This window comes from Scyliorhinus canicula, chromosome 8 (genome assembly GCF_902713615.1).
Source record: "Scyliorhinus canicula chromosome 8, sScyCan1.1, whole genome shotgun sequence".
Taxonomy (NCBI): Eukaryota; Metazoa; Chordata; class Chondrichthyes; order Carcharhiniformes; family Scyliorhinidae; genus Scyliorhinus; species Scyliorhinus canicula.
The window spans coordinates 38431349-38459037 of NC_052153.1; the positions used below are offsets into that span (position 1 = coordinate 38431349).

General features: G+C 51.8%; 1 protein-coding gene and 1 long non-coding RNA gene across 2 annotated transcripts in view; one reads left to right on the forward strand and one right to left on the reverse strand.

The window, feature by feature from the left end:
* LOC119970181 (trans-2,3-enoyl-CoA reductase-like) overlaps positions 1-27689 on the reverse strand; it is a 225374-nt gene that overhangs the window by 109134 nt on the left and 88551 nt on the right. Inside the window, exon 5 of the mRNA XM_038804400.1 lies at positions 13686-13801. Within this exon, the coding sequence (XP_038660328.1) occupies positions 13686-13801 (116 nt within the window). The remainder of the gene's footprint in view (positions 1-13685; positions 13802-27689) is intronic.
* The window catches only part of LOC119970182, a 47613-nt gene that overhangs the window by 17916 nt on the left and 2008 nt on the right, over positions 1-27689 (forward strand). The window lies entirely within an intron of this gene.

Genomic DNA, 27689 nt, shown 5'->3' on the forward strand with positions numbered 1-27689 from the left:
TATTATCATCTTATGTAACGTCCTGAGGCCGTCCCAACTACATGCGGCGTACTTCTCGATGATGCCATTTTGGAGCGGGCGCAGCATCCGAAAACCGGCACCACGCCCGATTCGGTCATTAACAGGGATTCTCCGTCCAATTGCCAATTATGATATCGGGGTCGGGCAACAGAGAATCGCCCCCATAGGTGGTGGTAGGTGGTTTGAGAAAGTTGATGTAGTACAATGATCAGTCCAGTTGGAGGGAGGAATAATGGAATGTCTCAGAGAGCGAGCCAAGAGATTGCAAGAACACATCTAGGATGGTGGGAGGAGCATCTAGGATCAAGGAGGGATCTCAAAAGTGAAGGGGGTTGGGTCAAGGGGAAGAAATGGCATGTTCACTGTCATAGCTCCGAGTTTCAAGGGTGATAGAGGGAACGCAGTCAGTGATGCTCAGATAGTCAACGGTGATGGGTTTAGGTGGGGGGTGATTCCAGTTCTGTTCCTGGCCACTGCTCAAAATTTAGGATTAAGTTGGCAGGAGGCCAGGTCCAAGTGAGAAGAGGGCAAGAGGGGAGGTTGAGTCTGTGGGAGGAGTTTTGGATGTGGTCCATGGGAGGATATGAAAAATTCATTGCTCAACACCTGTCTGTACGAATGCCATGTACACAGAAGTGCCCGTATCATTGCCTGCCTTCTGCACACAGTTAACTTGGTGGATTCATTATGGGCCTGAAACATCCATACTCTTGTAACCTTAGGGCATGGAGGATGTTTCAAAGCAAGGTTGCTGATGGTCAATAACAGACGTTACAGCTAGGCCAGCATCAGGCAGCACCAGGGGTTGTGGGGTGGAAGTTTGCTCGTCAGGAGGCAGGATTCCTGGCAAGGCCTCATTGAAGATGGCCACTGGTACATCATTGTCATAGATTCATAAAGGTCTTTAGCACAGAAATGGCCCTTCGGTCCATTGGGTCTGTGCTGGTCAAAGACAGCTACCTCAGTATTCCATCCCATTTTTCTTCCCATTGTGTCTTCAGGATGAAAATTAACCGCCTGTAAGTATCAGAGAGGCAATGCCAGAGATGGCTGACAGAGGTGCTGTCCACAGAGGATTGTGTGGCAACACCTGTAGCCATGTGGATTTGGCAGTGGCCGTCAAAGTGATTCTGCCACTTCTTTTACCAGCATTTGTTTCCAGGGTTCCATGGGTGCTGGCTTGCTAATGACAAGGAAGAGTCAAGCAAACAAAAAAACTACCAAACAAATCAGGCAAGAGACGGTTGCAATTATGGCGGGTGGCTTTGAGAGGTGCTGGACAATAAATTGAATGGAAAATAAAGATGCCATTACTCTGTGGTGCGTTCCAGCCACAACCTATCCTCATGGGTGGTGCTTGAGAAACAAAGACAAAAACGGTTACCATGCCACTCATCCCAGGTACAACAGAAGAAGAAAGTTTGAAGGGATAGTGCCAGAATATCCACAAAATTACCCAAACCGAATTGAGGTGACCTACTCTCTGTTACCGACAGGAGATGGTTCTTTTTTTTTTAAATTGAGAGTACCCAATTAATTTTTTCCAATTAAGGGGCAATTTAGCATGGCCAATCCACTTACCCTGCACATCTTTGGGTTGTGGGGGTGAAACCCACGCAGACACGTGGACAATGTGCAAACTCCACATAGACAGTGACCCAGAGCTGGGATCGAACCCGGGACCTCGGTGCCGTGAGGCAGCAGGGCTAACCACAAAACCATGTTGCCTCTCACTAATACGTCCATTTGCTTCCAAATGGGAGTAGATCCTGTCTCGAAGAATTCTCTCCAATAATTTCACTACCACTGACGTAAGACTCACCGGCCTGTAGTTCCCTGGATTATCCTTGCTACCCTTCTTAAACAAAGGAACAATATTGGCTATTCTCCAGTCCTTTGGGACATCATCTGAAGACAGTGACGATCCAAAGATTTCTGTAAAGGCCTCAGCAATTTCCTCTCTTGCCTCCTTCAGTATTCTGGGGTAGATCCAATCTGGCCCTGGGGACTTATCAACCTTAATATTTTTCAAGATGCCCAACACCTCGTCTTTTTGGATCTTAATGTGACCCAGGCTATCTACACACCCTTCTCCAGACTCAATATCCACCAATTCCTTCTCTTTGGTGAATACTGATGCAAAGTGTTCATTTAGTACCTCACCCATTTCCTCTGGCTCCACACACAGATTCCCTTGCCTATCCTTCAGTGGGTCAACCCTTTCCCTCTTGTTTTTACTCGTTTCCAATATCTGTCTACCTATTTGCTCCTCTATCTTTTTATGTACGTATAAAAAGCCTTGGGATTTTCCTTAACCCTATTTGCCAATTACTTTTCGTGACCTCTTCTAGCCCTCCTGACTCCTTGCTTAAGTTCCTTCCTACTTTCCTTATATTCCACACAGGCTTCGTCTGTTCCCAGCCTTCTAGCCCTGACAAATGCCTCTTTTTTCTTTTTGACGAGGCCTACAATATCTCTTGTTGTCCAAGGGTCCCGAAATTTGCCGTATTTATCCTTCTTCGGCACAGGAACATGCTGGTCCTGAATTCCTTTCAACTGACACTTGAAAGCCTCCCACATGTCAGATGTTGATTTACCCTCAAACATCCGCCCCCAATCTAGGTTCTTCAGTTCCCACCTAATATTGTTATAATTTGCCTTCCCTCAATTTAGCACATTCACCCGATGACCACTCTTATCCTTGTCCACCAGCACTTTAAAACTTACTGAATTGTGGTCACTGTTCCCAAAATGCTCCCCTACTGAAACTTCTACCACCTGGCCGGGCTCATTCCCCAATACCAGGTCCAGTACAACCCCTTCCCTAGTTGGACTACCTACATATTGTTTTAAGAAGCCCTCCTGGATGCTCCTTACAAACTCTGCCCCGTCCAGGCCTCTAGCAGTAAGTGAGTCCCAGTCAATATTGGGGAAGTTAAAGTCTCCCATCACAACAACCCTGTTGCTTTTACTCTTTTCCAAAATCTGTCAACCTATTTGCTCCTCTATCTCCCGCTGGCTGTTGGGAGGCCTGTAGTAAACCCCCAACATTATGACTGCATCCTTCTTATTCCTGATCTCTACCCATATAGCCTAGCTGCCCTCTAAGGTGTCCTCCCGTAGTACAGCTGTGATATTCTCCCGAACCAGTAGCGCAACTCCGCCACCCCTTTTACATCCCCCTCTATCCCGCCTGAAACATCTAAAACGTGGACCATTTAGCTGCCAATCCTGTCCTTCCCTCAACCAGGTCTCTGTAATGGCAACATCATAGTTCCAAGTACTAATCCAAGCTCTAAGTTCATCTGCCTCACCCTTAATACTTCTTGCATTAAAACATATGCACTTCAGGCCACCAGACCATCTGTTTTCAGCAACATCTCCCTGTCTGCTCTTCCTCAGAGCCATACTGGCCCTATTCCCTAATTCTCCCTCAATGCTTTCACATTCTGACCTATTGCTCCAGTACCCAACCCCCTGCCAAACTAGTTTAAACCCTCCCGTGTGACACTAACCACTGCGCCAACGTGCTGCCCTAGGAGATGGTTCATTTAAACAATGAAACAATGAGGGGCAGCACGGTAGCATTGTGGATAGCACAATCGCTTCACAGCTCCAGGGTCCCAGGTTCGATTCCGGCTTGGGTCACTGTCTGTGCGGAGTCTGCACATCCTCCCCGTGTGTGCGTGGGTTTCCCCCGGGTGCTCCGGTTTCCTCCCACAGTCCAAAGATGTGCAGGTTAGGTGGATTGGCCATGATAAATTGCCCTTAGTGTCCAAAATTGCCCTTAGTGTTGGGTGGGGTTACTGGGTTATGGGGTTATGGGGATGGGGTGGAGGTGTTGACCTTGCGTAGGGTGCTCTTTCCAGGAGCCGGTGCAGACTTGATGGGCCGAATGGCCTCCTTCTACACTGTAAATTCTATGTAATCCTGATTTCTCCTCTCACTAACCATTGGTGAGCAGAAAGGTGTTTTAAGATTTTGGGTTTCCCCCTTTTTAAATGGTACCATATGAAAATGAAATGAAAATGAAAATCGCTTTATTGTCACGAGTAGGCTTCAATGAAGTTACTGTGAAAAGCCCCTAGTCACCACATTCCGGCGCCTGTCCGGGGAGGCTGGTACGGGATTGTCCCAACCTTTAATTTGAAGTGTTCCAATTCTCTATGAATAACTCGTAAAGCAAACTCAAGATGAGAAAAAAAAAGATTTAGTTTATTTCACACACACACACACACCACAAGCGGAAAGGGATTTTGCAACATCTATCCCTTTTTGAACTCAAACAACAAAAGAGGGGCAAAGGGGAAAAATGGTGCAGGACCACACATTAATAAAAATATAAGTTATGGACAAGTTATGGTTTTATGTGAGTCCAGAATCCAGAATCAAAAGTCTAACGGAGTGTTTCTTCCGAGGATGCATCCATCATTTGTCACAGGGGAAGGAGGAGGGAGCGGGGCAAATGATGCCTCCATCCTGCCGGATTGTGGGGGGGGGGGGGGGCTCCATGGTTGCCCGCGAGACCGTGACCCCCAGCTGGAGTGTAGTGGTAGGAAGGTGGCGAAGACACCCTTCCAAATCGAGGGCATGGTGAAGGGCTGTGTCCGCTGGCGCTGCAATGAGGAGGGACGGGTTGAACTGTCCAGGATACGGCTACTGTGGGCAGGTGTCACGGTGCGTGACTGAATGAACAGTGACCAGGCTGCCTGGGCAACCATTCATCTAAAGGGCCCTGGCTGCCTACGTGCCAAAGCGCCCTCCTAACAACTTTCGTTGCCTCTCCGTCCCAAACCAACCACCCCCCCCCTTCAAGTTCATGATGTATTCGCAGCAGCCGTTGATGTTCGTGGGCGTGGCTGCAGCGGCAGCCATGCAGATGGCCATCCGTCGGGGGCGGGCAAGGCGGCTCAGTGAGGGTGCTGCAGAGGGAGTGGCTGTGGAGGGCCCCGTGCCAGGCGCTCCTGCTGCAGGCCATCACGTCCGACAAGTCCAAGAGGAGGCGGAGGGTGCAGATCACCTCCACGTCGTCGGCCAGGAAGAGGGCGATGACACCGATCCTGATGGGTCACCAGGGCATGAGCACGAGCAGGTGGTTGTGCCAAGGCGGAGGAGGCATCCCATGCGTCACCGTGTGTACAGGGATGCATTTCCTTTGAGGACCTGACGGAGGTGGCATGCAGGAGACTCCGATTGAGCCTGGAGACGGTCGGCCATATATGCCACCTGATGGCGCACCTGGAAACACGCCAACCCAGTGAGGGTGAAGGTGACGGTCACCCTGAATTTCTTTGCAACCAGCTCCTTCCAGTCGCTGAGCGGGGATCTCTGCAGTATCAGTCAGGCCTCGGTGCACCGGTGCATCCGGGCAGTCATCGATGGCCTTTATGCAGTCGCGGCACGATGCATCAATTTCCCGGAGGACCACGTGCACCAGGCTGCCAGGGCATCGCAATTTGCTGCAGTGGCTGGCATTCCACTAGGACAGGGCGTCGTGGATGGTGTGCACGTCAACCTGCGTGCACCAATGCGGGATAGGGACGTCTTCCTAAACAGGAAGGGGACATATTCAATGAACGTCCAGGTGGCGTGCAACCAGGGAATGAGAATAATGCACGTGTGCGCCCAGTACCCGGGAAGCGTGCATGACACCTTTATATTGGCGCAGTCATACACCCCGCAATTTTCGAGGGTCACCCACCCCGGATGAGGGGCTGACACCATCAGGGCGCGGGATATGGCCGGGAGGCCGCACAACGCCACCGTTTGGGACAGTGGGCACGTGATGCGTTGATCACCGCACTGTTCGCACACTAGGGGGAGGGCATCATTGTTCAGGGCACTGGCACCATTGACCACGCGCACTGGCACCACCCTCACCCACCTCCCACACGATCGCACAACCCTACCACACACAGCACCACCCTTAAGCAACACTACACACCTGCGGCACCTCGTTACTGTTGGGCAGAGTTTTACTTCCGTAAGCGGGTATGAACAGTGCCATGCTGGATGATGACAACCCACTCTGCGATGAGCTGTGAGCTACAGATCGCTACTGAATGTCTGACTCATGGCCATATCAGAACATCCCCACCTCGGGTGTCCCCTGTCTGCATCACGGACACTCCATCACATGTCCATGTGGGGCAGCGGGCATCAGAACACTGAGGACAATGGTACCGGAAATAGGACAGACGCATGAAGGTTTGGTGTAACAACTTTAATTGTGACATTGAACAACACGTCCCCTAGCCCCGATAACTAATCCGTGCCCTGCACCCGTGCCAACTTACTACATGTCTAACTTTTTGGGCCTTACCGGCCCTACCACTACGTCTAGGTGTCTCCCCAGACGGTACATCAGGAGTGGAGGCGGACCACTGAGAATCCTGCCCTTCGACGTGGCTCCCCGTCGGCGCGTGTTTCCTGGGGATTCCCAGGATGGGCCAGGCTGCTCGGCGGGCGTGCTGGATGGAGTGATGCCACCCTCCTCTGCCCGCTTCCCACCAGATGCACCAGGGACAGAACGAGGGGAGTGCGAGTTTTCCGGTCCCTCCCTTGCTGGTGTAACCGGGACAGGCACGGGGACCTCCTCCTCCCCTGGGGAGCCCGTTAGCCTACGGGCCTCTCTAAGGGATGGCAGAGCACGCAGAGGCAAGCTCCGTTGCACCACCGACACCTGCTGCTGCCAGTCCTGGAGGCCCACTGTTGAATCGACCAGAGTCTGAACGTTCCCGGCGATGGAGCTGAGGGAGTGTGACATCCCTGTCAGGGACAGCGCTACCTCCTGCTGGGTCTGGGCGACGCCGTCCATCACATGGACAAGGCCGCTGATGCTCTCAGCGGTGGCCTGCTGAGACTGGGCCAGAGCCCGGAGCGCGGCGGTAATGTCCATGTGGTTCTGGAGCATGACTGCCTGTGAGAGGGCAGCTCTGTCCTGGGCCACGGTTGACGTGTGCACGCTAAGCCCCATGCCCTGAAGAACCTGACCCATGGCTGAAACCGTTTCCCCCATTGCCTCCATCGCGGACGCCACCCGTGCGGTGTCGGCGTGGGTTGCAACCATGACCGGCACCACTCCCTGTTCGTGGACGCGGATGGACTCCTCCAGCTGCGTCTGCAGTTGCTGGAAGACAGCCATCATCCCATCATCTGGTCCCTGAGGTTGCAAATGCATCGGGTCTGTGGGTGGGCCTGGAATGGCCAGGAACCCGGGAGCCATCTGGGCAGCAGCTGGGTGCTGGGCCCGGGCTGCCCTCCGACCGTCCAGTCCCTCGGCTGCTCCTACCTCCATCTACTGTACCGAATTGACTGTGTGGTGCGCACCAGTCTGTGAACCAGAGGCCTCGCCACTAACTTGCCCAACCGAGGTGAGTGTATCTGCGATGTTGGGGGGTGTGGGTGACAACAGTGCCGTGGCCGCTAGGTCCTCGTCTGTCCCCAGCTCTGGTGTATCCTGTGTGGAACCTTGGCCCGATGCATTTAGACCACGGCCAATGCCAGGTGCCATGCCCCTGTGCCTCGATTGTCGCAATGTCCTCTGTGCGCCACTGTCCGGGCTCGCTGTCCCCTCCCCGTCCGTCACACTGTCATAAGGGTCATTACTGTCCGTCCTGACATCACTGTCTATCCTCTGTGCGTCAGGCATCCTCGATGGCCTGGCCTCAGAGGACGGTCTCCTGCCAGTGATCCTTCCCCTCTGCCCCGTGCGTCCCTGTGGCCAGAAGAGGTTGAGGCTGTACGGCGGCGGGGTGAACGGGCAGTTCCACGGCGGTGCTCGTGCGGCCCTGGAGAACACAGTAAGGCATGTGTTGTTAAACTCGCGTGCTCGTATGTGAAGAGGTGGAGGGGATGTTTTGAGGGTGTGGACTGTGGGGTGGTGCAGTGTCAGGCGGTGGGGTAGTGAGGATGTGGACTGTGGGGTGGTGCAGTGTCAGGCGGTGGGGTAGTGAGGGTGTGGGCTGTGGGGTGTGCAGTGTCAGGCGGTGGGGTGTAAGGGTGTGGACTGTGGGGTGGTGCAGTGTCAGGCGGTGGGGTAGTGAGGGTGTGGACTGTGGGGTGGTGCAGTGTCAGGCGGTGGGGTAGTGAGGGTGTGGACTGTGGGGTGGTGCAGTGTCAGGTGGTGGGGTAGTGAGGGTGTGGACTGTGGGGTGGTGCAGTGTCAGGCGGTGGGGTAGTGAGGGTGTGGACTGTGGGGTGGTGCAGTGTCAGGTGGTGGGGTAGTGAGGGTGTGGACTGTGGGGTGGTGCAGTGTCAGGCGGTGGGGTGTGAGGGTGTGGACTGTGGGGGTGGTGCAGTGTCAGGCGGCGGGGTAGTGAGGGTGTGGACTGTGGCGGTGGTGCAGTGTCATGCGGTGGGGTAGTGACGGTGTGGACTGTGGGGTGGTGCAGTGTCAGGCAGTGGGGTGTGAGGGTGTGGGCTGTGGGGTGGTGCAGTGTCTGACGGTGGGGTGTGACACTACGGGCAATTTAGCATGGCCAATCCACCTAACCCGCACATCTTTGGACTGTGGGAGGAAACCGGAGCACCCGGAGGAAACCCACGCACACACGGGGAGGATGTGCAGACTCCACACAGACAGTGACCCAAGCCGGAATCGAACCTGGGACCCTGTAGCTGTGAAACGATTGTGCTATCCACAATGCCCTTTGCTTATAGACAATAAGGGGGTACAGCTCAGGTGATCCCCCTCCGGTTCTTGCACGCTCCCTGTAATTGTGAGCTGTCTTGCCCTTGGAGGGGTGGGAAGGATGTGAACCTCAGGGTTAGCGGACATTGGCAGGACTCACACATGAATGCAACATTATCACAAGATTGGGGCACTATGACCCACGCCATGGCACCGGCCCACTGGGTGGCGTGGGGGGGGTTCCACATGTGTCCCGGGTGCAACGAGGGCCCCACCACCGGCGTGGGCAGGGGGTGGGGGCATTGCCCGGGGGAGTGTCCGCTGCCCTCGTGAGGTCGTGAGGTTTCTTCCTGCACAGGTCTCCCGTGCGGGGGATGTGCCCCACAGCGTTGACTGCGGCCCCGACCTCTCGCCATCCACGCCTCACAGTGCTGCATGGCTGCCGGTGTCCACATCTCCTCCACTGCCTCCAGAAGTGCCTCCAGGTCGCTGTACCGGAAGGGGGGAGCGGCGCGACGGGGCTCTTCCATGTCGGGCCCCTGTGTGTGTTCCTTATACGTAGCGTGGTGTCATCCTGGCATCGCACGATGGCACCGCTGGTCCTGCGCAACTCCTACCGTGTTTCTCGTGGCACCGCTGCTGGCCCCTTTTCTGGATGTGAATCGGTCCTGGCGGGGGCCTGTTCGCGCCGTCGTGCAATGCGATGGCGTTCACGACGGCGCGGGCACTTAGTCCCGCGATCGGAGAATCGCCCCCCTGATGGTTTGAAATTCCCCTATTATGAGTCATGGCTCATCATGGAAAGCTTTGCTCATTTGAAAAAGAAATGATAATTCGATAGAGTAGTCCGGGTGACTTAGATATGTATTTATTTTCCAGTCCATCTCAGCTGGGACTTAACTAAATTCAAAATATTTAAACAGAGCAAATGGTTTCTTGATTCAGGTCTGTCTGAACCAGACAAGTAAACCATAAAAAATTGCCTAGCCACTGGGAATGAAGGTCCACACAGACTGAACATATCAGGATTAACAGAAAAAGAACTAAAGGATCCTAAAAAGCTCGATATGGATGACATTGGAAGACCGGTTCAGAATCAGGAAGAGATTCTGTGGTTAGCACTGTTGCTTCACAGCACCAGGGTCCCAAGTTCCATTCCCACTTGGGTCACTGTCAGTGTGGAGTCTGCACGTTCTCCCGGTGTCGGTGTGGGTTTCCTCCGGGTGCTCCGGTTTCCTCAAGCACCCGGAGGAAACCCACGCAGACACAGGGAGAACGTGCAGACTCCGCACAGACAATGACCCAAGCTGAACACCTGGCACTGTGAAGTAACATTGCTAATCACTGTGGAGATTCCAGAGAGAGGGAGGGTTGTAGGATTGGAGGAGGTTGCAGAGAGAGAGAGAGAGGGTTATAGGGGCTGGAGGAGTTTTCAGAGGGAGGAAAGGTGGAGGGCATGAGCTGCACGAGGGGGAAGTTGTAGGGCTGGAGGAGGAACAAAGAGAGGAAGGGTTGTAGACCTGAAGGAGATTATGGAGATGGGGAGGGTTGTAGGTCCCAGAAGGAGTTACAAAAAGAGTGAGGGCTAGGGGCAGCACAGTTGTGCAATGGTTAGCAATGCTGCCTACGGCGGTGAGGACCCAGGTTCGAACGCAGGCCCCGGGTCACTGTCAATGTGGAGTTTGCACATTTTCCCCGTGTCTGCATGGGTCTCACTCCCATAACCCAAAGATGTGCAGGTTAGGTGAATTGGCCATGCTTAATTGGAAAAATATAATTGGGTACTCTAAATTTATTTTAAAAAGAGTGAGGGCTGTAGTACTGGGGAGAGTTTCAGAGATAGTGCGGGCTGAAGGCGATGGAGGAGATGGAGGTGAAGGGCAAGGTTGAGAAGATGGGGCCTTCATTAATAACCTCAGCCAGTACAGGAATTGAACCTGTGCTGTTAGCCTACCTCTGCATAACAGACCAGTTGTCCAGTCAACTGAGCTAAACCTGCCCCCCATGACTGTGTGGTGACCCATTCAACACAAATCTAGCAAGACATATGGAATGTGTGGGCTTCTGTATGCGCCAAGGAATCATTAATTCTGCAAGGTATATATCAGAAAGGGCCATTGGCAGCTGCAGTGCACTCGAGCACAGACTGCTGCAGTTACAAAGAGCCATGCACTAATCCAGACAGATTGTACACAATGGGTACCTTCAAAAACCAAGAACGACCAACCAGAAACATCTGCATGAGGCGATTGACAAATCAGAAAATGACGATGGCTTGCACTATGAGGTGAAGTGTGGTGAACATATGGCTCACCTTCAATCTCATGGAATGCTGCCATACCATCTGAAATGTTTGCCAAGATTCAAATTATCTGTCATAAGAAAGTTGGTAACTATTCATTATTAGTCAAGATTGACATAGGGACAAGTACCAACACACTGCCTCGGGAATTCTAAAAGACATGTATTCACAGAAGGTCATGGCGAAACGTGCTACCGTGAAATTTTCAGCATAAAATGGTTCACTCATAGCATGTGCAGGATCCATAGTCCCGGAGTGCAAGTACAATCAATACTCCTGGGCATCAAAAATGTTCCACATTGCGGAAACTAAAGGTCCAGGGATTGCAGGTCTATCAGTAAGCTGTGATTTCACATTCGTAACAGACCCTGGAATAAGTCAGGCATCACCAGGTAGATCAACCTCAAAAACTGTTCTTATCACCTCAATTCATGACGTAACATCGAAATATCCGGAATGTTTTGGCAAATTTTGCAGTTTCGAGGGAGTTGCAACATTAAACTTCCAGGAGAATGCAAGCCCGTTAGTACATTTGTTACATTTTGCACAATGCAAATGACACCACCTACAAGAAGAAATGGCGGAAAAGTCTACACTAGAGAAACTGTGGGAAATCTGCAATGAATGATGGCCTGTCCACAAACACGTGAGACTATTTTGGCCTCATTGGGATGAGCTAGGCATCTCTTGGGGAGTCATTTTTAAAGGCTGACAGGTTATTATAACAGAATCTTTGTGACCTGATATTTTTCAAGAACTTCATCACTCACGTACGGATGTAGCTCGGACAAGAGGACTCAAGAGACTATCTATTGGCCATGTATGAACAGTGACAGTGAAGTCATCATCAAGAATGCATCATAGGAAGGATATTGTCAAACTAGAAAAAGTGCAGAAGAGTTTTACGAGGATTCTACCAGAACATGATGGTCTGAGTTATAAAGAGAGGCTGGATAGGCTGGAACTTTTTTTCCCTGGAGGGTAGGAGACTTAGGGGTGATCTGATAGAGGTCTATAAAATAATGAGGAGCATTGATAAGGTAGATAGATAGTCAACATCTTTTCCCAAAGGTAGAGGAGTCTAGAACTAGAGGACATCAGTTAAAGGTGAGAGGGGAGAGATACAAAAGAGATCAGAGGGGAAATTTATTTACACAGAGGGTGTTGAGCATCTGGAAAGGGCTTCCAGAGGCAGTGGTAGAGGTGGGTACAATTTTCTCCGTTAAAAAACAGTTAGTTACATGGGCAGGGTGGGGTATAGAGGGATATGGACCAAATGCGGGCAAGTGGGACTAGCATGGACAAGCTGGGCCGAAGGGCCTGTTTCCATGCTGTAAACATCGATGACTCTATGACTCTAAGAAGTGTGAGGCATCTCAAGAACATATACAAAGTCAGCACAAAATATAACTCATTCCACATGACATTTCTACCCATCCTTGGTTCAAAGTCACATCGGACCTCTTTCATGTCCATGGCACTAACTTCATCATCGCCAACTACATTACCATGTACCCCATTATCCAACATTTGCAAAATACATCAAGCACAACTGTTGCACACAATCTTTAAGTGTTATTTTCATCTTATTTGGTGTGTCCAGAGAGATCATAATGAATAAAAGTCCACAATTCATTGGCAAGCCATTTCATGTGTGTAAGAAGTGGAATTGTAATCAAACTACTTCTCCTCATAACCCTAGATCTAACGGACTAGCTGAATGAATGATTTGCACTTTGAAATCCCAAATATAAACAGACCAGCATGATCTACTCATTGCAATGTTACCCTAGAAGTGACATCCTAAGTGCAACTATTCCATCACTGGCAGAGCTCATGTTTGGTAGAGCAGCACTTAAACATTTACCTGCTGTTACCCATTCTACTCTCTCAGAAACTGGGGATGAACTTTTAAAACCACAAGAGAAGATTACCAATATGCACAACAATAATGTGGGTACATAATTGCCACATTTACAGTTGGGACAGCAAGCTCACATCCAGGATCCCATAGAAGATATTTGACAACCAACTGAGGTGACAAGAATCTGTTCAGAATCAAGGTCCTATGAAGTCATTACAAACAAAGATGCTATGCTGAGGCATAACCAAGGACAAATCAGATTCATTCCAGCTCTTCAACCATTGTATAGTCCGATTGCATCTAGGACAAGATCAAAATGCAACCAGGAACAAAATCCAAGAATGACAATCTCAAAAATGACTGTGAACAATTGAAGAAGCCTACAAACAATGTTCCCATTACAGGATCAGGGCAGACTAGCAGATTACCGTTACATTTTAAGAGACTAATGAGTTCATCAGTCCTATGCATTGGTGTAATGGTAACAAAAGATGAACATGTATTGTAAATAGTTATACTTATTTGGAAGGGGAGAAAGTATCTAAAGAGGCATATTACAACATCCCCCTTTCTTTTTAAGGGATATTGCCATGACATCACAAGAAGCGAATTGTGTCATGTGATCCAGTCTGAGTTACACATTTGCTTTGAACAGTACACCCACAACTCTAATGCCTTCAAGCTTTATATGTATGTATAACTGCTCTTATGTGCCTAGTCTTAAAAAATAAATGCTTATCCAATCTCTTATGATCGGTGTTTGTTACCTTGTGTTTTGTACAGTAATTAAGCTCATAATAATAACACAACAAGAGGTACATCAGAGAAACCTCAGAGCAATAAAGAAAATGGTACAAATTACTTACTTCACCACGGGGTGGCAGCTCCGATGGCTTATAGCCTCCATACCATACAGATTTAGTAGGCGAAAATAAAACAACAGGTAGAGTAAGAGACACCCAGTATATTCTGTTAGAAATACCTAAAAAGAGAGGTAATGTATTTCAGCTTCATTTGTTATGAGCAAGGTTTCAGAAAAGATTGGTTTGAAAAAAATTTTGTTCAAGATTTCAATTACTAGGCAGGCAACAGTAAACCTGAACTATTGACAAGAATAAATCAGTGCAGTATGTTATTCCCAGAACTATGCAATTTATAATTATTTTTCACTCAGAGAATGTCCAAGTCCAAAGATGTGCGGGTTAGGTGGATTGGCCATGCTAAATTGCCCGTAGTGTAAGGTTAATGGGGGGATTGTTGGGTTACGGGTATACGGGTTACGTGGGTTTAAAGTAGGGTGATCATTGTTCGGCACAACATCGAGGGCCGAAGGGCCTGTTCTGTGCTGTACTGTTCTATGTTCTATGTTCTAAGACACAGCTAGTAAACCAAGACGGTCCATGATTTCCCTTTCTTTGGCCTGTGAAACCATTTGTCTATTTATTTTATTCAAAGATGATTTGATTTGTTTCAGCCCACAGGGCTGGGAGAACCAGCACATAGTTGCTATCTGATGGGTGTGCATGGATTAAGCTAGGGGTTACCAACCTGGGATCAGGCCTGTTGACCTAGACTCTTTAAAGAGCAAAAGCTTGAGCTTCCATGTTTCTGTCTAAGTGGAAGATTAAAGATTTTGTTTTTTTGAGGCGGATGGGGTTGCTTATTCTTGGTAAAATCCTGGCGATGTTCTTGCAAGCCTCATGTGAACCTTTCTGAGGCCTTTCCATCCTCCCTGAATTGTGGTGGCTCGAGTTTTCCCAGTTCTCCAGCTGAGGCCCAACAGGTGATTTAGAACATGATCTCTTTGACTTTATGTTCTATCCCTACATTTATAAACTCAAGGAGCCCAAATGCTTTTTTAGCCACTTTACAATGTCATTTACCCCAGATTACTCTGCCACCTTTAAGGATTTGTGTTTGCAAACACCAAGGTCTTGTTGCTTTTCCGCACTTTCCAGAATCATTCATTTACAGTACACTGGGTATGATCTAACGGCTGTGTCACGCCGGTCTCGAATCTGAGCGAGCTGGTTAGATCGCAAGAGAGTATGAAATCGGGAATCGCGCCAGGCGGCGATCGATTTCTGTCTATCTGGTCCGCTCCCATTGGCGAGATCTGGATCTGCCTTGGTGTGGCGAGAAACCAATAATCACCAATTAAGGCCAATCACTATCCCATTAACGGGATGGGCCCCCTATCTAACAGCCTCCCGTGATCTAATCGGGTCCCCAGTGAGTGGTCACGAGAGCTCCCATTAGCACAGTTATTTTAAAACCTGAAGCTAGCGCAGTGGCAGCTGTGGGGATCGGAGGAGATGAGTGGGCATCTTGGAAAATGGGTAGTCAGCCTTGTCCCAGTTCTATTCCCTGCGAGCGTCTGCGGTTCGGTGCCCAAAGGCTCCTGCTCCGGCCGGAGTTGTATGTGTAGGGTGGGGTACCCCAGCACAACCTGCTCATTGGATGGCAGCCTGAGAGGTGGCAGGGATGTAAGGGTAGGTGAGGCTTGGGCGATTCAAAGTACTGGGTGGAAGCCCTAACTGATTGTCGGTCTCACAAGTTGTCCAATTGCTTACAGATGATCACATTATGGATGATATTGTGGAGCCCGCAGCAACTGCTCTCGCAGTGGTGGTGGTAGTCCAGGTGGCCAGACGCCAGAGAAGGCAACGTCGACAGGCTTCAGAGGCAGCCCATATGCAGGGCCTGTCCCACACTCTGAGGACCTGGCTGCCCATCAGGCTGGGGAAGAACTCAGAGGGGGAGGCTGGCGACAGCACAAGGTGTACAGGCATCGCTGGTCATTTGAAGAGGTGTCAGACAGTACATCCCGCAGGAGGTTTTGCCTCAACACGGGAACGGTGAGGCAGCTATGCCATGTCCTTGCGGACTTGGCACCACATGGAGGAGGAGGATACCCACTCCCCATGGCCATCAAGGTCACCGTGGCCCTGAACCTTCACACCTCTGTTTTATTCCAGGGCTCGAGCTGGGACTTGTGCGGCATTTCACAGCCAACAGCCCACAAGTACATCTGTGAAGTCACGGCTGCCCTGTTTCCCCGGGTAGCTAACTATATAAACTTTGACCTGGACCAAGCCCATCAAGATGCCCGGCAGCAGAATACTCCACCATAACCAGGATGGTCCAGGTCCAGGGGGTAATAGATGGCACGCATGTCACCTTGCGTACACTGAACAGTCCAGGAGTGCCCTTCGTAAACAGAAAAGGGTTCCACTTCCTGAACGTGCAATTTGTGTGTGACCACCACCTCAAGATCATGCACGTGTATGCACGCTTCCCAGAGAGTGTGCATGACAGCTACATCCTGTGGAAGTCGGACACCCCGGCGTCTTTGAAGGACATGTGGAAACCTGATACAATGAGGCCCATGTGGCCACCCAGATTGTTATTGAGCGATGCATTGGACTGCTGAAAATGCGGTTCCAATGCCTCGACAGCTCTATGGCGCACTGCAGTATATTCCCCTGGAGGGTCAAAGGCTTTGTGGTGACCTGCTGAGCCCTCCACAACCTGGCACAGCAGCAGGGCGACATGCTATTAGTGGAGGAGGAGGAACATGTGGCCTCGTCAGAAGAGGAGGACGAGGAGGGGCCGGATCAGGAGGGATTGGAGGACAAGCCCGGGGACGATCCGCGGGAGCAGCCAGAGGATGGAGGTCAGGTGGTGGCAGTGGTGGCAAAGGGTCCGGCATGCCCCGAAGGCCTGGGAGGCCCGCTTCCTTGCTTGCTTTTCATAAGGCATGACTTCATCCGTCATCTCATTCTCTCCCCTCCTTCCCACCCACTGTCCCCACCCACCCGTCCCCCTCCTGTTCGCCTCTCCCTCACCCCTCCCTCATCCCTCTCATCCTCCCTCAATCAAACATTCTCTGCCAATCACCCCCCAGTCTCCCTGGTCCAACTGCCCAGGGTAGTGGGCCTGTGTCGGCACTGTCAGTGGGTCAACATACATGGCAGGAGGGTGATGATAACTTACCATAAGCTGAGCTCTGGTGCTCCTCAATCTAAGCCATAGTCTGACTTCTGTCTGTCTGCTGATAGTATGCTTGTGCCCATCACCAGCACATGGTATGCCTGGCCTGGGGGGTGGGGGGGGGGGGGGGGGGGGGGGGGGGGGGGGGGGGGGGGGGGGGTGGGGGGGGCAGATCTAGGACCACAGCACCTGGGGGGCTGTGGCTAGGGGAGGGCAGGGGGCAAATGGGGGAGGGGGGTGCAGGCCGGCTGTAGTGCAGAATAACATGACAGAGACTTCACATGACTTGAGCGTAATGTGCTTTGATTCTGTACTATCGTGACCCTAATTGTCCCTAACTACTGATCGTGCCATTCCCCCCCCCCCCCCCCCCCCCCCCCCCCCCCCCCCCCCGGTGCCCCGTCAGAGTAGGTTCCAAGCATCTTAGCCTTCCCTGGTCTGCCACCACATCTAGGTGTGCCCCCAGAGAGGTGGAGGCAGCCTGCTGCTTACCGCCCCTTGTGGCCCTGGCCAGCGTCCTCTGGAGGGCCTGGAGCTGGAGACCCCCGGCTGACTTGGCGGTGACATGCTCATCGTGTCAAGATGCGCCGTTGTCAGGAGGGGTGGATTCAGGAAAGCTCGTGACCACCGTTGTCTCCTTGTCGGGTGGCTCTGAGTCAGCCTCCAGCGCTCCCTCCTCCCGATCGGTCCTCGTAGGGCCCTGGCGGTCAACTTTGGATGGAGGGGCAGCTGGATTGAGCTCCAGCGGCTCCTGCATTACCTGCCTCTGCAATCGCGGGTGGCTTCACATTGTCTGCACCATGGTGTTAATGCCCTCAGCGATGCCCCTCTGTGACTGGGTCACGCTCTGCAGTGCCTCGCCAATGTCCACCTGCGTCTACGACATGTTCCTCAGCGACTGAGACATGTACTGGAGCGCCTCGACAATGTCCACCTGAGACTGGGATACGGTGCTCAACAGATTGAGCTTCAGAAGCTTGTCTAAAAATTTCACCCACTGAAGTGTGTGCCTTTGTGCTGGCGGAGGGTGAGGATGACAGCTGTGATGCCTCAATGGTGGCATCCTTGGAGTTCCCGTCTGAGGTGTTCTCTTGGATGTTGGGGTGGGAGGTTACCCTGGCTGTGCCGGTACCATCAGATGGAGATGCTGTGAGAGAATGAGCAGGTAGTCAGTGGAAGGGATGGATCATTATGTCTGGCATGAACAACACATGTGTGGCAGGTCATCTGGGTGCGGGCCGGTGGAAACTAACCTCTGCGGCACAGACTAAGATCGATGTCGGTGAGCGATCTGTTCTCAGCAACCCCCGCGACTTCAAGGGCCCGTTCCTTGTAGGGGTGAGGGCTCTGTTTTCTGGCACCAGCCACCCATCTGAGCCCTTTCCCGTCTGCGGGAAACCTCTCCTGCGGGAATTAAGAGAGGGCAATGTGAGCCACAAGCTTCATGCATGACAAGGGTGGGAGAGCTTTGGCGGGGTCAGACGTGGGCACCACGACAGGGCATGGGAGGGGTGCACAGATGGGTGCCGGGGTGTGCTGGGCACAGGCGCAGTATTGTGCTGGTGGTGGGGTGGGGTGGTGCAGTTACAACCTCAGTGCCTTTGGGGGGGCTGGACGGCCGAGGGTGGCAGGTGGGATAGGTGCCAGAGGGCCAATGTCAACCCAGCCCGTGCGGCCCTGTGGAGGACTTTTAGCTTTTTAGGACACTGGGTGGTGGATGTCCTGGTTACACTCCCTGCGCTGATGGCTGCTGCCTCTGCTTCCCAGGTGCACTGGTTGCCCTTTGGCTGACCTTCCGACCCCTTTGGGTGAATATGGTAACCCGTCTGCACTCCACCACCTCCAGCAGTCGACCAGGTCGACATCACGGAAACGGGGGGCTGATCTGCGTGGTGGAATGGCTGCATGCTGTCTGGGGTTTGCTCTGCGGGATCGGTTTCAGAAGTCCTACTCCTCGTTAGGGGGAGCTGTGAAGTCCGTTCCAGGCGAATCAGCTGGCAGACAGTCATTTCCAGTCTGAAGCCTATGGGGCATCATTAAATGCCTTAATTAATAGATACCAGTGACAGCCTTGCCGGGTCAGCCATCAGAAAAAACCCAGCAGTTTCTGTTCGCTACCACACTTAGAAACTTTTCGCGCCTTTTCACTATCAATGCTCCCTTTATGTAATGCACAATAACTTCTAAGATACCCACCTTGGAGCAGGGTTATCAAAGCTGGATAAAACACTCCTGATGTGATCTCAGAAACTCACATGCAATTTTAAAATCTTCTTTAATGTATGGCACATCCTTTGTAGCATCTTCTTTATTCTATTTGTGACTTCTGAGCTCTGGTATAATGGTCGAGCTTTCTTCCCCATTTAACAACAATTAGGGTGATGTGCTACATCAGAAATGATTCAATTTCCAGAAATGGCTAGTTATTAATAACTAATAAGCTTTTATCAAGAAGGAGGAAGTCAGAAAATGTGAGGACAAAGTCGGCTGCCTAATTGGCAATATGTTGGTTGCAATTATTAAGTGTTTAGGAAATATTGAAACCGCTAACAAAACCTCATTCTTTTTTTTTACACGTAATTCTTTTGAGAAATGATAATTTGCATTAGAAACTCAATGACTTCTATCAGTGCTGTAGCTATTAGTAGATTGGCATTAAATAATTAGCAAGAATATATTTAGGGCAGCACGGTAGCATTGTGGATAGCACAATCGCTTCACAGCTCCAGGGTCCCAGGTTCGATTCCGGCTTGGGTCACTGTCTGTGCGGAGTCTGCACGTTCTCCCCGTGTGTGCGTGGGTTTCCTCCGGGTGCTCCGGTTTCCTCCCACAGTCCAAAGATGTGCAGGTTAGGTGGATTGCCCATCATAAATTGCCCTTAGTGTCCAAAACTGCCCTTAGTGTTGGGTGGGGTTACTGGGTTATGGGGATAGGATGGAGGTGTGGACCTGGGTACGGTGCTCTTTCCAAGCGCCAGTGCAGACTCGATGGGCTGAATGGCCTCCTTCTGCACTGTAAATTCTATGATTCTATGATTCATATCTTCATGACAGATGTCTGGGGGCCAGGTGATGGGCAAAATTCCCAAAGGTTGGAGCTTCTACTCTTGCTCCTCTGATGGGAGTTAATACTTGTGCAACAGCCAGAATGTCATATATCCAAATCAGGCTAATGGACTAGATCCATTTTTTAAAAATGGTATCAGATTTTCACCCATAGCTTAGTTGAGGAAAATATGGATGGGATTGGAGCGGGGTGGAGGACTAGGAAACCACTTTCCATTGTGAAAGACCACGGCTGGAGGTTCCATGACTATGGTCATGTATGAAACAAGGGGTACTGAACATAGGACAGGTGAGTGCTGAGAATGGGTCAGAGGTGTACAGTGCATGGACAGCTAAGTGCTAAACTTGGGTCAGATGAATGCTGGATATGGATCTGGTGGGGGCTGCTACACAAGTGACCATAGTGAGGTTAGTACCTTCTTCTTACATATTATTGTGGTTCCCTTCTATAAGCGATGACACTATAAAGTGGGTTAGCACTGGAGGGCATCATCAGGTGTGATTAAGACATAAACACTGGAATTCCGATTTGAGGAATTCCTGAGCCGATGATCTTTTGCTCCCATTCCAGAACCTCGAGTATTAAATCATAATCTAGAGTCAACTTTTCAAACATAATTTTGAACTCTTTGAAATTAGCAAAATTTTTCTTTGAATGTGGCGTTAGGCGAAATTTACGTCATTCTCACATTTTGTTTATTCCTGCAAATTAAGACAGATGTTGAAGGCCTGGGATCTCTCGGAAAGTTCTGATGATCAGAAGAGCAGGAATATTGCCGGAAGGATAATTCTCTTGATGAATTAGCATGCATGTCACATTAAGTCTGTCAATGCTGAATATTTCAGCGGTGCAGAAACAACAAGAGCAGAAAACAATAGCTGGAAGGTTCCACACCAGAGGATGTAGACGTCAGGACTTGTTATGATATGACATCTTCTTGGATTTGGGTGAAGAAAAATATGTAAGGCCTTGTTAGTTCCTGTCACCAGTCCTGCAGCAACAGGGCAACATTCTGATGGCATTTGCAACTTCGATGCCACCAGTTTATTGCAGGTGCCAAGATCAGGCATAGCTTGGCTCAGACAGTATACTGTCCATTGGTGCATCATTGAGATGACAGCTGGTCTATTCTGCCACTTGTCAGCATAGATCAGGTTCATTTGTGGCATGAAACACTAGCTGGAGTGGCAAAGTTAATTTCACCATTCATGTAACATTGCTTGAGCATGATGCCACTGTAGTCACACTGTAATTTGAGTGCAGCAGGAAGTCCCTCCATTTTATTGACAAATACTATTACTACACCCTCACCATTCAAAGGATATACATTCACCGTCAAAATGTTGAATGAAACCTTAGAATTCCATATCCCAATTATCAACACTGTTGTTTATCCTTAAACATTTTTAATGGATGTCACTTTTGCACGAATCTTTGAACATTTCAATTTGTTTAAGTGTTTGGGTTGGGTTCCTAATCCAACAAAATAAGTAGTTATTATGATCCGTATTTTAATAAGGGCATTGGGAGTCCACACCGAGTAAAAAATAAGAACAAAGTTTTATAAAGAAATGAGATATGTACACTTCCCGGTAGAGCCCGACAGGGTTTCTCCCTGGTCGGTGCCTGATACCCTATCAATTATGATGAGACGAGAGTAGAGTGTAATCGAGGCTTTATTAAGCAGAGATGGGTAACCTGCTGCAGCTGCTGCCAAAATGGCTGCAGCTCTGAGAGCACACACATTTATACTCCGCCTACTGGGCGGAGCCAGCAGGCAGGGATCTACCCCCGTACCTGTAGTACAGGAGCCTTACCGTATTACATCTCGTATGTGATATATACAACAGTGGTGACTACCGCATTCACCCCCGTTAAAAAAGAGTCCAGCTGGGGTGGTGGAAAACTATTTACATGCATAGGTTAACATTTTAGGAAAAGTTTACAAATTCAGACGATTGGGCGCCTTGATCCTCTGTTGTGAGCGCCGCAGTCCTGGTGGCGATGCAGACGTCGGTTCGGTCGCCGGTGACTCCGGGAGCGTGTCGACCTCATCTTCATCCCCGGGTGGGAGCAAGGGCAGAACGGATCATCCTGGTGCAGTGGCTGTGGTGAGGTGCACTGGGGGGAGGAAGGGTGGTGCCGGGGCAGGGGGGGGGGGGGGGGGGGGGGGGGACCCAGCTGGTGTCAGGTCCCTGAGGGAGACTGTGTCTTGGCGGCCATCAGCCACATAGGCGTACTGCGGGTTCGCATGGAGTAGCTGAACCCGCTCAACCAACAGGTCCGCTTTGTGGAGCCGCACATGCTTGCGATGGAGGACGGGTCCTGGAGCTGCCAGCCACGTTGGGAGCAAAACCCCGGAGGTGGACTTCCTGGGGAAGGCAAAGAGACGTTTTTGAGGGGTTTCATTAGTTGCAGTGCAAAGGAGTGACTGACTGGGGTGAAGGGTATCGGGAGGACCTCTTGCCAGCGGGAGGCCAGGAGATTCTTGGACTGTAGGGTTAGCTGGACAGCCTTGCAGACCGTCCCATTCTCCCGCTCTACCTGCCCGTTTCCCCAGGGGTTGTAGCTGCTCGCCCTGCTCAAGGCAATGCCCTTGCTGAGAAGTACTGGCACAGCTCATTGTTCATAAATGAGGATCCCCGGTCGCTGTGGACGTAGGCGAGGAAACCGAACAGAACGAAGATGATGTTGAGGGCTTTGATGATGGTGGCAGACGTCATGTCGGGGCATGGGATGGCAAAGGGGAATCGGGAATATTCATCGACCACATTAAGAAAGTACATGTTTCGGTCGGTAAAGGGGGGGGGGGGGGTGGCCTTTGAAATCCATGCTGAGGCGTTCAAAGGGGCGGGAGGCCTTCACTAGGTGCGCTCGGTCTGGCCGGTAGAAGTGCGGTTTGCACTCTGCGGAGACCTGGCAGTCTCTGGTGATAGCCCTGACCTCCTCAATGGAGTAGGGCAGATTGCAGGCCTTTGTGAAAGTGAAACAACCGGGTGACCCCTGGGTGACAGAGATCGTCGTGTAGGGTCCAAAGTCGGTCCACTTGTGCGCTGGCACATGTACCTCGGGATAGGGCATCGGGGGGCTCGTTGAGCTTACCGGGGCGATACAAAATCTTGTAATTGTAGGTGGAGAGCTTGATCCTCCACTTCAAGATCTTATCATTTTTGATCTTGCCCCGCTGTGTGTTGAACATGAAGGCAACTGACCGTTGGTCAGCGAGGAGAGTGAATATCCTGCCAGCCAGGTAATGCCTCCAATGTTGCACAGCTTCTACGATGGCTTGGGCCTCCTTCTTGACAGAGGAGTGCCGAATTTCAGAGTCATGGAGGGTGCGGGAAAAGAATGCCACAGGCCTACCTGCCTCCTCCACATGTATGACGTCTGATGCATCGCTCTCGACCTGGAAGTGGAGCGTCTCGTGGAGCCTTGGCGATGTCGGCCTTGATACGGTTGAAGGCCTGGTGAGCCTCGACTGTCAGTCGGAAAAGCTGGAATGAATGAGTGGGCGGGCCTTGTCCGCATATATTCCCTGTATCTCCTGGACACTCCATTCTGTGTTTTCTTCGGGTAGGGAGAGCTGCTGCGCCTGCTGAATAGTTAGGGAGACTTCACCCAGAAACTTCTGAATTTCCATATTATTGATACCTCAGACCAAGTGATCTTGGAGCATATCAGACAAAACAGTTCCATACTCACAAAACTCGGCTATCTCCCGTAGCCAAGACACAAACTCAGTGCCGGGCGCACCAGAAGACCTCTCCACTGCATTAAACTGACAACTTTGAACAATTATCAACAAGGTTGGGTGAAAGTGTTGCACCACAAGTATCACGAGCTGGTCAAACTGGCTCTCCCCCCCCCCAACCATCGGCATCGGGACTCTGGCCCCTTCACCTCACCATCTGCATCGGGGCTCTCATCCCCCCACCATCAGCATCGGGGCTCTCATCCCCCCACCATCAGCATCGGGGCTTTTGCCCCCAACCCGCCCCCGCCAGCGGCGTCGGGGTTCCAGTCCCCCCTCGCCCCCAACAAACGTGGTGCGGGTCTCGCACCTCCCTGGGGCGGGAGGGGGGTGTCTACCCCAGCACCTGCTCCGCGGCACTGCGGTGGTGGTGGGGACAGCATGTGCCGGGGAGATAGTGCCGGGACCGGTGCCAGCGAGCAGTCCTGGTGCAGCACTTTCCTTCCTGGGGCAATTCTTGCCTTTGCACCCAGAGGGAGAGGGGTCCCCTCGACGCCCCAGGGTGGCGGCACGGTGGAGCGGTGGTTGGCGCTGCTGCCTCATGCCGTTGGGGACCCAGGTTCGGTTCCGGTCTTGGGTCGCTGCCTGTGTGGAGTTTGTGCGTTCTCCCAGTGTCTGCGTGGGTTTCCTCTGGGTGCTCCGGTTTCCTCCCACGGCCCAGAGATGTGTGGGGTAGGTGGACTGGCCACGCTAAATTTTCCTTATTGTCCAAGGATTTGCAGGTTAGATTATGGGATTGTAGGTATATGGTGGGATATGGATCAGTGCAGACTTGATGGGCTGAAAGGCCTCCTTTTGCACTGTAGGGATTCTCTGATTCTATAAAATGTATACATATCCGACGCAGCAAATAGGTCGTAGCTGTGTCTATATCTCCACCAGTAAATGGAATCATACTTTCCAGAAGCACGATATCTGTCTGGACTACAGCTGGTTGCTTGATTCGGGCAGCTCTCTGACCGCCCGCTCTATTGGGACTCCTTGCCTCCACTTGATGTGCTGCAGTATGTGTGACCCAGGAGCCTCTTCACTAAAATGCCCCACTGAGGTGATAGTCTTTGCGCTGGTGGAGGGTGTAGGTGAATGCAGTGCCGAGAAGTCAATGTCATCCCCAGACTGGTCCACTGGGGTGTGCTTAGTTCTGGCTGGGGCAGAGTACCCAGAAAGGCCAACGTAGTCTGATAGTGATCCAAAGACAAGACACATGGTGAGATCTCGGGAAGGAGTGGCCTGGGGGAGAGGGGTGACTCACTTGCTATCGGGACATCATTTTGCATTCAGGACTCACTTGGTTGTCACATGCCGACCTCTGCCTCAGAGATAGGCCTCTCCTGCAGCCCTCCACTCGGTGGGAGTGAGAGCCCTTTGGTCCAGCGTGTCCCCTCTTGTCTTCTCCTGCTCGCTCCTGTTATGGGCCGTCTTTATGGGGACACATAAAAGACATGTTGAGACGCATGGAGGCGAGTTACGGGGGGGGGGGGGGGGGGGGGGGGGGGGTCGGCAGCTAGTTGCATGTGTGTGCAAGGTACCTGGTGAAAAAGGGTAATACAGGTGTGGGGTTTGGTGCAGGGTGGGATGTGAAGGAGATGTGGGCAGATAGGTTTTGATTGGCCTCTATGGGAGTGGAGGGGTGATATGAGGAGTGAGACACAGGAGTGAAGCCAGGGGAACAGAGCTGGTGGCTCACCCAAGCAGTACTAAGGAGGTGGTGTATCTTCTTGTGACACTACGTGAAGGTCTGCTTGGTGAGGCTCACAGCACTAATCGCATCAGACACCTCCATCCAGGCCTGGTTCACGACCGCCGGCGGCAGCCTCCTGCCCATCCTGGGGGAGAGGATGTTCACCTCGCCTCCACCACATCCAACATTCTCTCGAGCTCCATGTCCAAGAAAAGTTGTGTTGCTCATTGTGGAGCCATTTTCTTGTCTGGAATGAGGGTGTGTGGGGAGTGAAATGCTTATCAGCAGCTCCAGCTTGTCACGCTCCCCAGCGCCAAATCACGCCCCAGCAAATCAGACGTCGGCAGGAATGAGAATTGCTCTAGATTCACATGCGCAGAATGCTGGCCCATTAGCATGTCCTGAATTGCTCCTGAAATAGCACCCCCAATGGGAATGCAAATCGCACGCAATTCAGTCTCAGCGTCAACACGCAATTCAGTCCCCGCGATGCGCCAGCTGTGTTGCGCTCTCGCTCGAGTGCAGTGTGGCTTGTGAATGCCGGAAGAGCTCTCTTGCGGGCTTCCCAGCAGTCTTCACGCCATGTGGGATTCACCCAAGTCGTGCGAGGCGTCGGAGTCAGAATCCCGTCCAAAAGGGGCAGTATCAAATGGCATGCGCTGATGCTGGTGTTAAACCGACTTTGGCACACTTACCCAGCATCCACCAGCATCGTGGGATTCACTGGCCTTTGCAGCAAGGCTCAACTGGGTGCCGTTCAGCACTGGTCTCTCACAAACATGGACCAGGCAGAACTGCACCCTAGGAGGTCTCCCGGGGTCATCGGAGACCCCTGGTAGTCAGGGTCAGTGTCGGGTGGCCCCCAGGACCTACCAAGGTGCCTGGAAGGCAGTGCCAAGCTGGCAGGAGCACTGCCTGGGTGCTAGGGTGGCAGTGCAAGGGAGCACAGGTGCCAGGAGGCGAGAGGGGCCATGCCCTTTAAAGGAGGATGGGTGGGGTTTGAAGAGTGGCATGTGATAAGAAGGGTGCTCAAAAAGGTTTGAAGGGTACGATCCACCGGTTGCATTGCGTTCTCTGTTGAGCGCGGTGTGGCCGATGAATTCCGGGAGAGCCTTCTTGTGGGCTTTCTGACAGCCTTCACGCTTCGCGGGATTCACCCAAGTCCCGCGAGGTGTCAGAGTCTGAAGAAGGACCAAACGTTGTGCACAGAGGCTGGTTTTAAACCGGTTTTGCGAATCTATCCAGCCTCCCTCGATTCTCTGGCCTCCCCAGGAAGGCTGCAGCTGGGAGAAATTCAGCATTGGTCCACACAAACGTGGACCAGGCGGAACGGATCTCGGGGGGTGGGGGGGGTCTCCTGGGCCATAGAAACAAACCCCTGGGTGGTCAGAATAAGTGCAGGGTGGCTCCTTGGCCCTCCCCCTGGCACGCGGGCATCTTGGCACTTCCAAGCTGGCATGAACAATGCCTGGATGCCAAGGTGGCAGTGCAAGGGTGACCACATGCCAGTGTGGCATTGCCAAGGGTCAGGAGCTGAGGGGGGGGGCATGCCCATGAAAGGAGGGTGGAGGGGTTTGAAAGGTGGTAACGTGCAAGGCAGGTAAGTAGAGGCCTCCAGGAGGTTTGGGGGTCCTGGAAAGTGGGGCCTGTAAAGGAGCTTGGGGAGGACTGAAGAGGGGGGCCTCAGGGACCCAAAACGAGATGACTTCACTTGGAGGTGTGGGGGAGTGCCCATGTGTGTGTGGGGGGGGGGGGGGGGGGTGGGGGGCGCGACATTGCCCATGGGTGGGGGACCCACAAACTCGCTTAAAGATCGGGTACCCTTTCAAAATGGTGGCTCAATCTCTGTTGAGCTCCCCAGTGCTAAAAACGTGTGGGCTAAACCGGTGAGAAACTCCCAGGGGCCCAAAAAAGTGACTAAGTGACAATGAATAGAGGTGAGGAACTCGCCGGCATAGCCAGCAGGAAATTCTCTGAAAAACACGCCACAAATGGTTATTGCAATTCACTTTTCCTGCCAGCAATGCACCTCCGCTCGCAGGTTTCGCAACGGCATGGGGTCGTTACAATGGGAAATCCCATTGGCAAGTTAGTTTCTGGGAGATAAAAATTACCCACGTTTGATGTATTTGACGGTACCTCTGCAGAACTCCCAGAGGCACAAGGAGTGGCGTAAACACATTCCTGAAACAGAGTGACATGGTGGCACAGTGGTTGGCACTGTTCCCTCACAGATCCGGGGTTCCGGGTTCATTTCTGGCCTTGGATAAGTGTCTGTGCGGAGTTTGTACGTTCTCCCCGTGTCTACATGGGTTTCCTCCGAGTACTCTTGTTCCCTCCCACAGTCCAAAGGTGTGCAGGTTAGGTGGATTGACCATG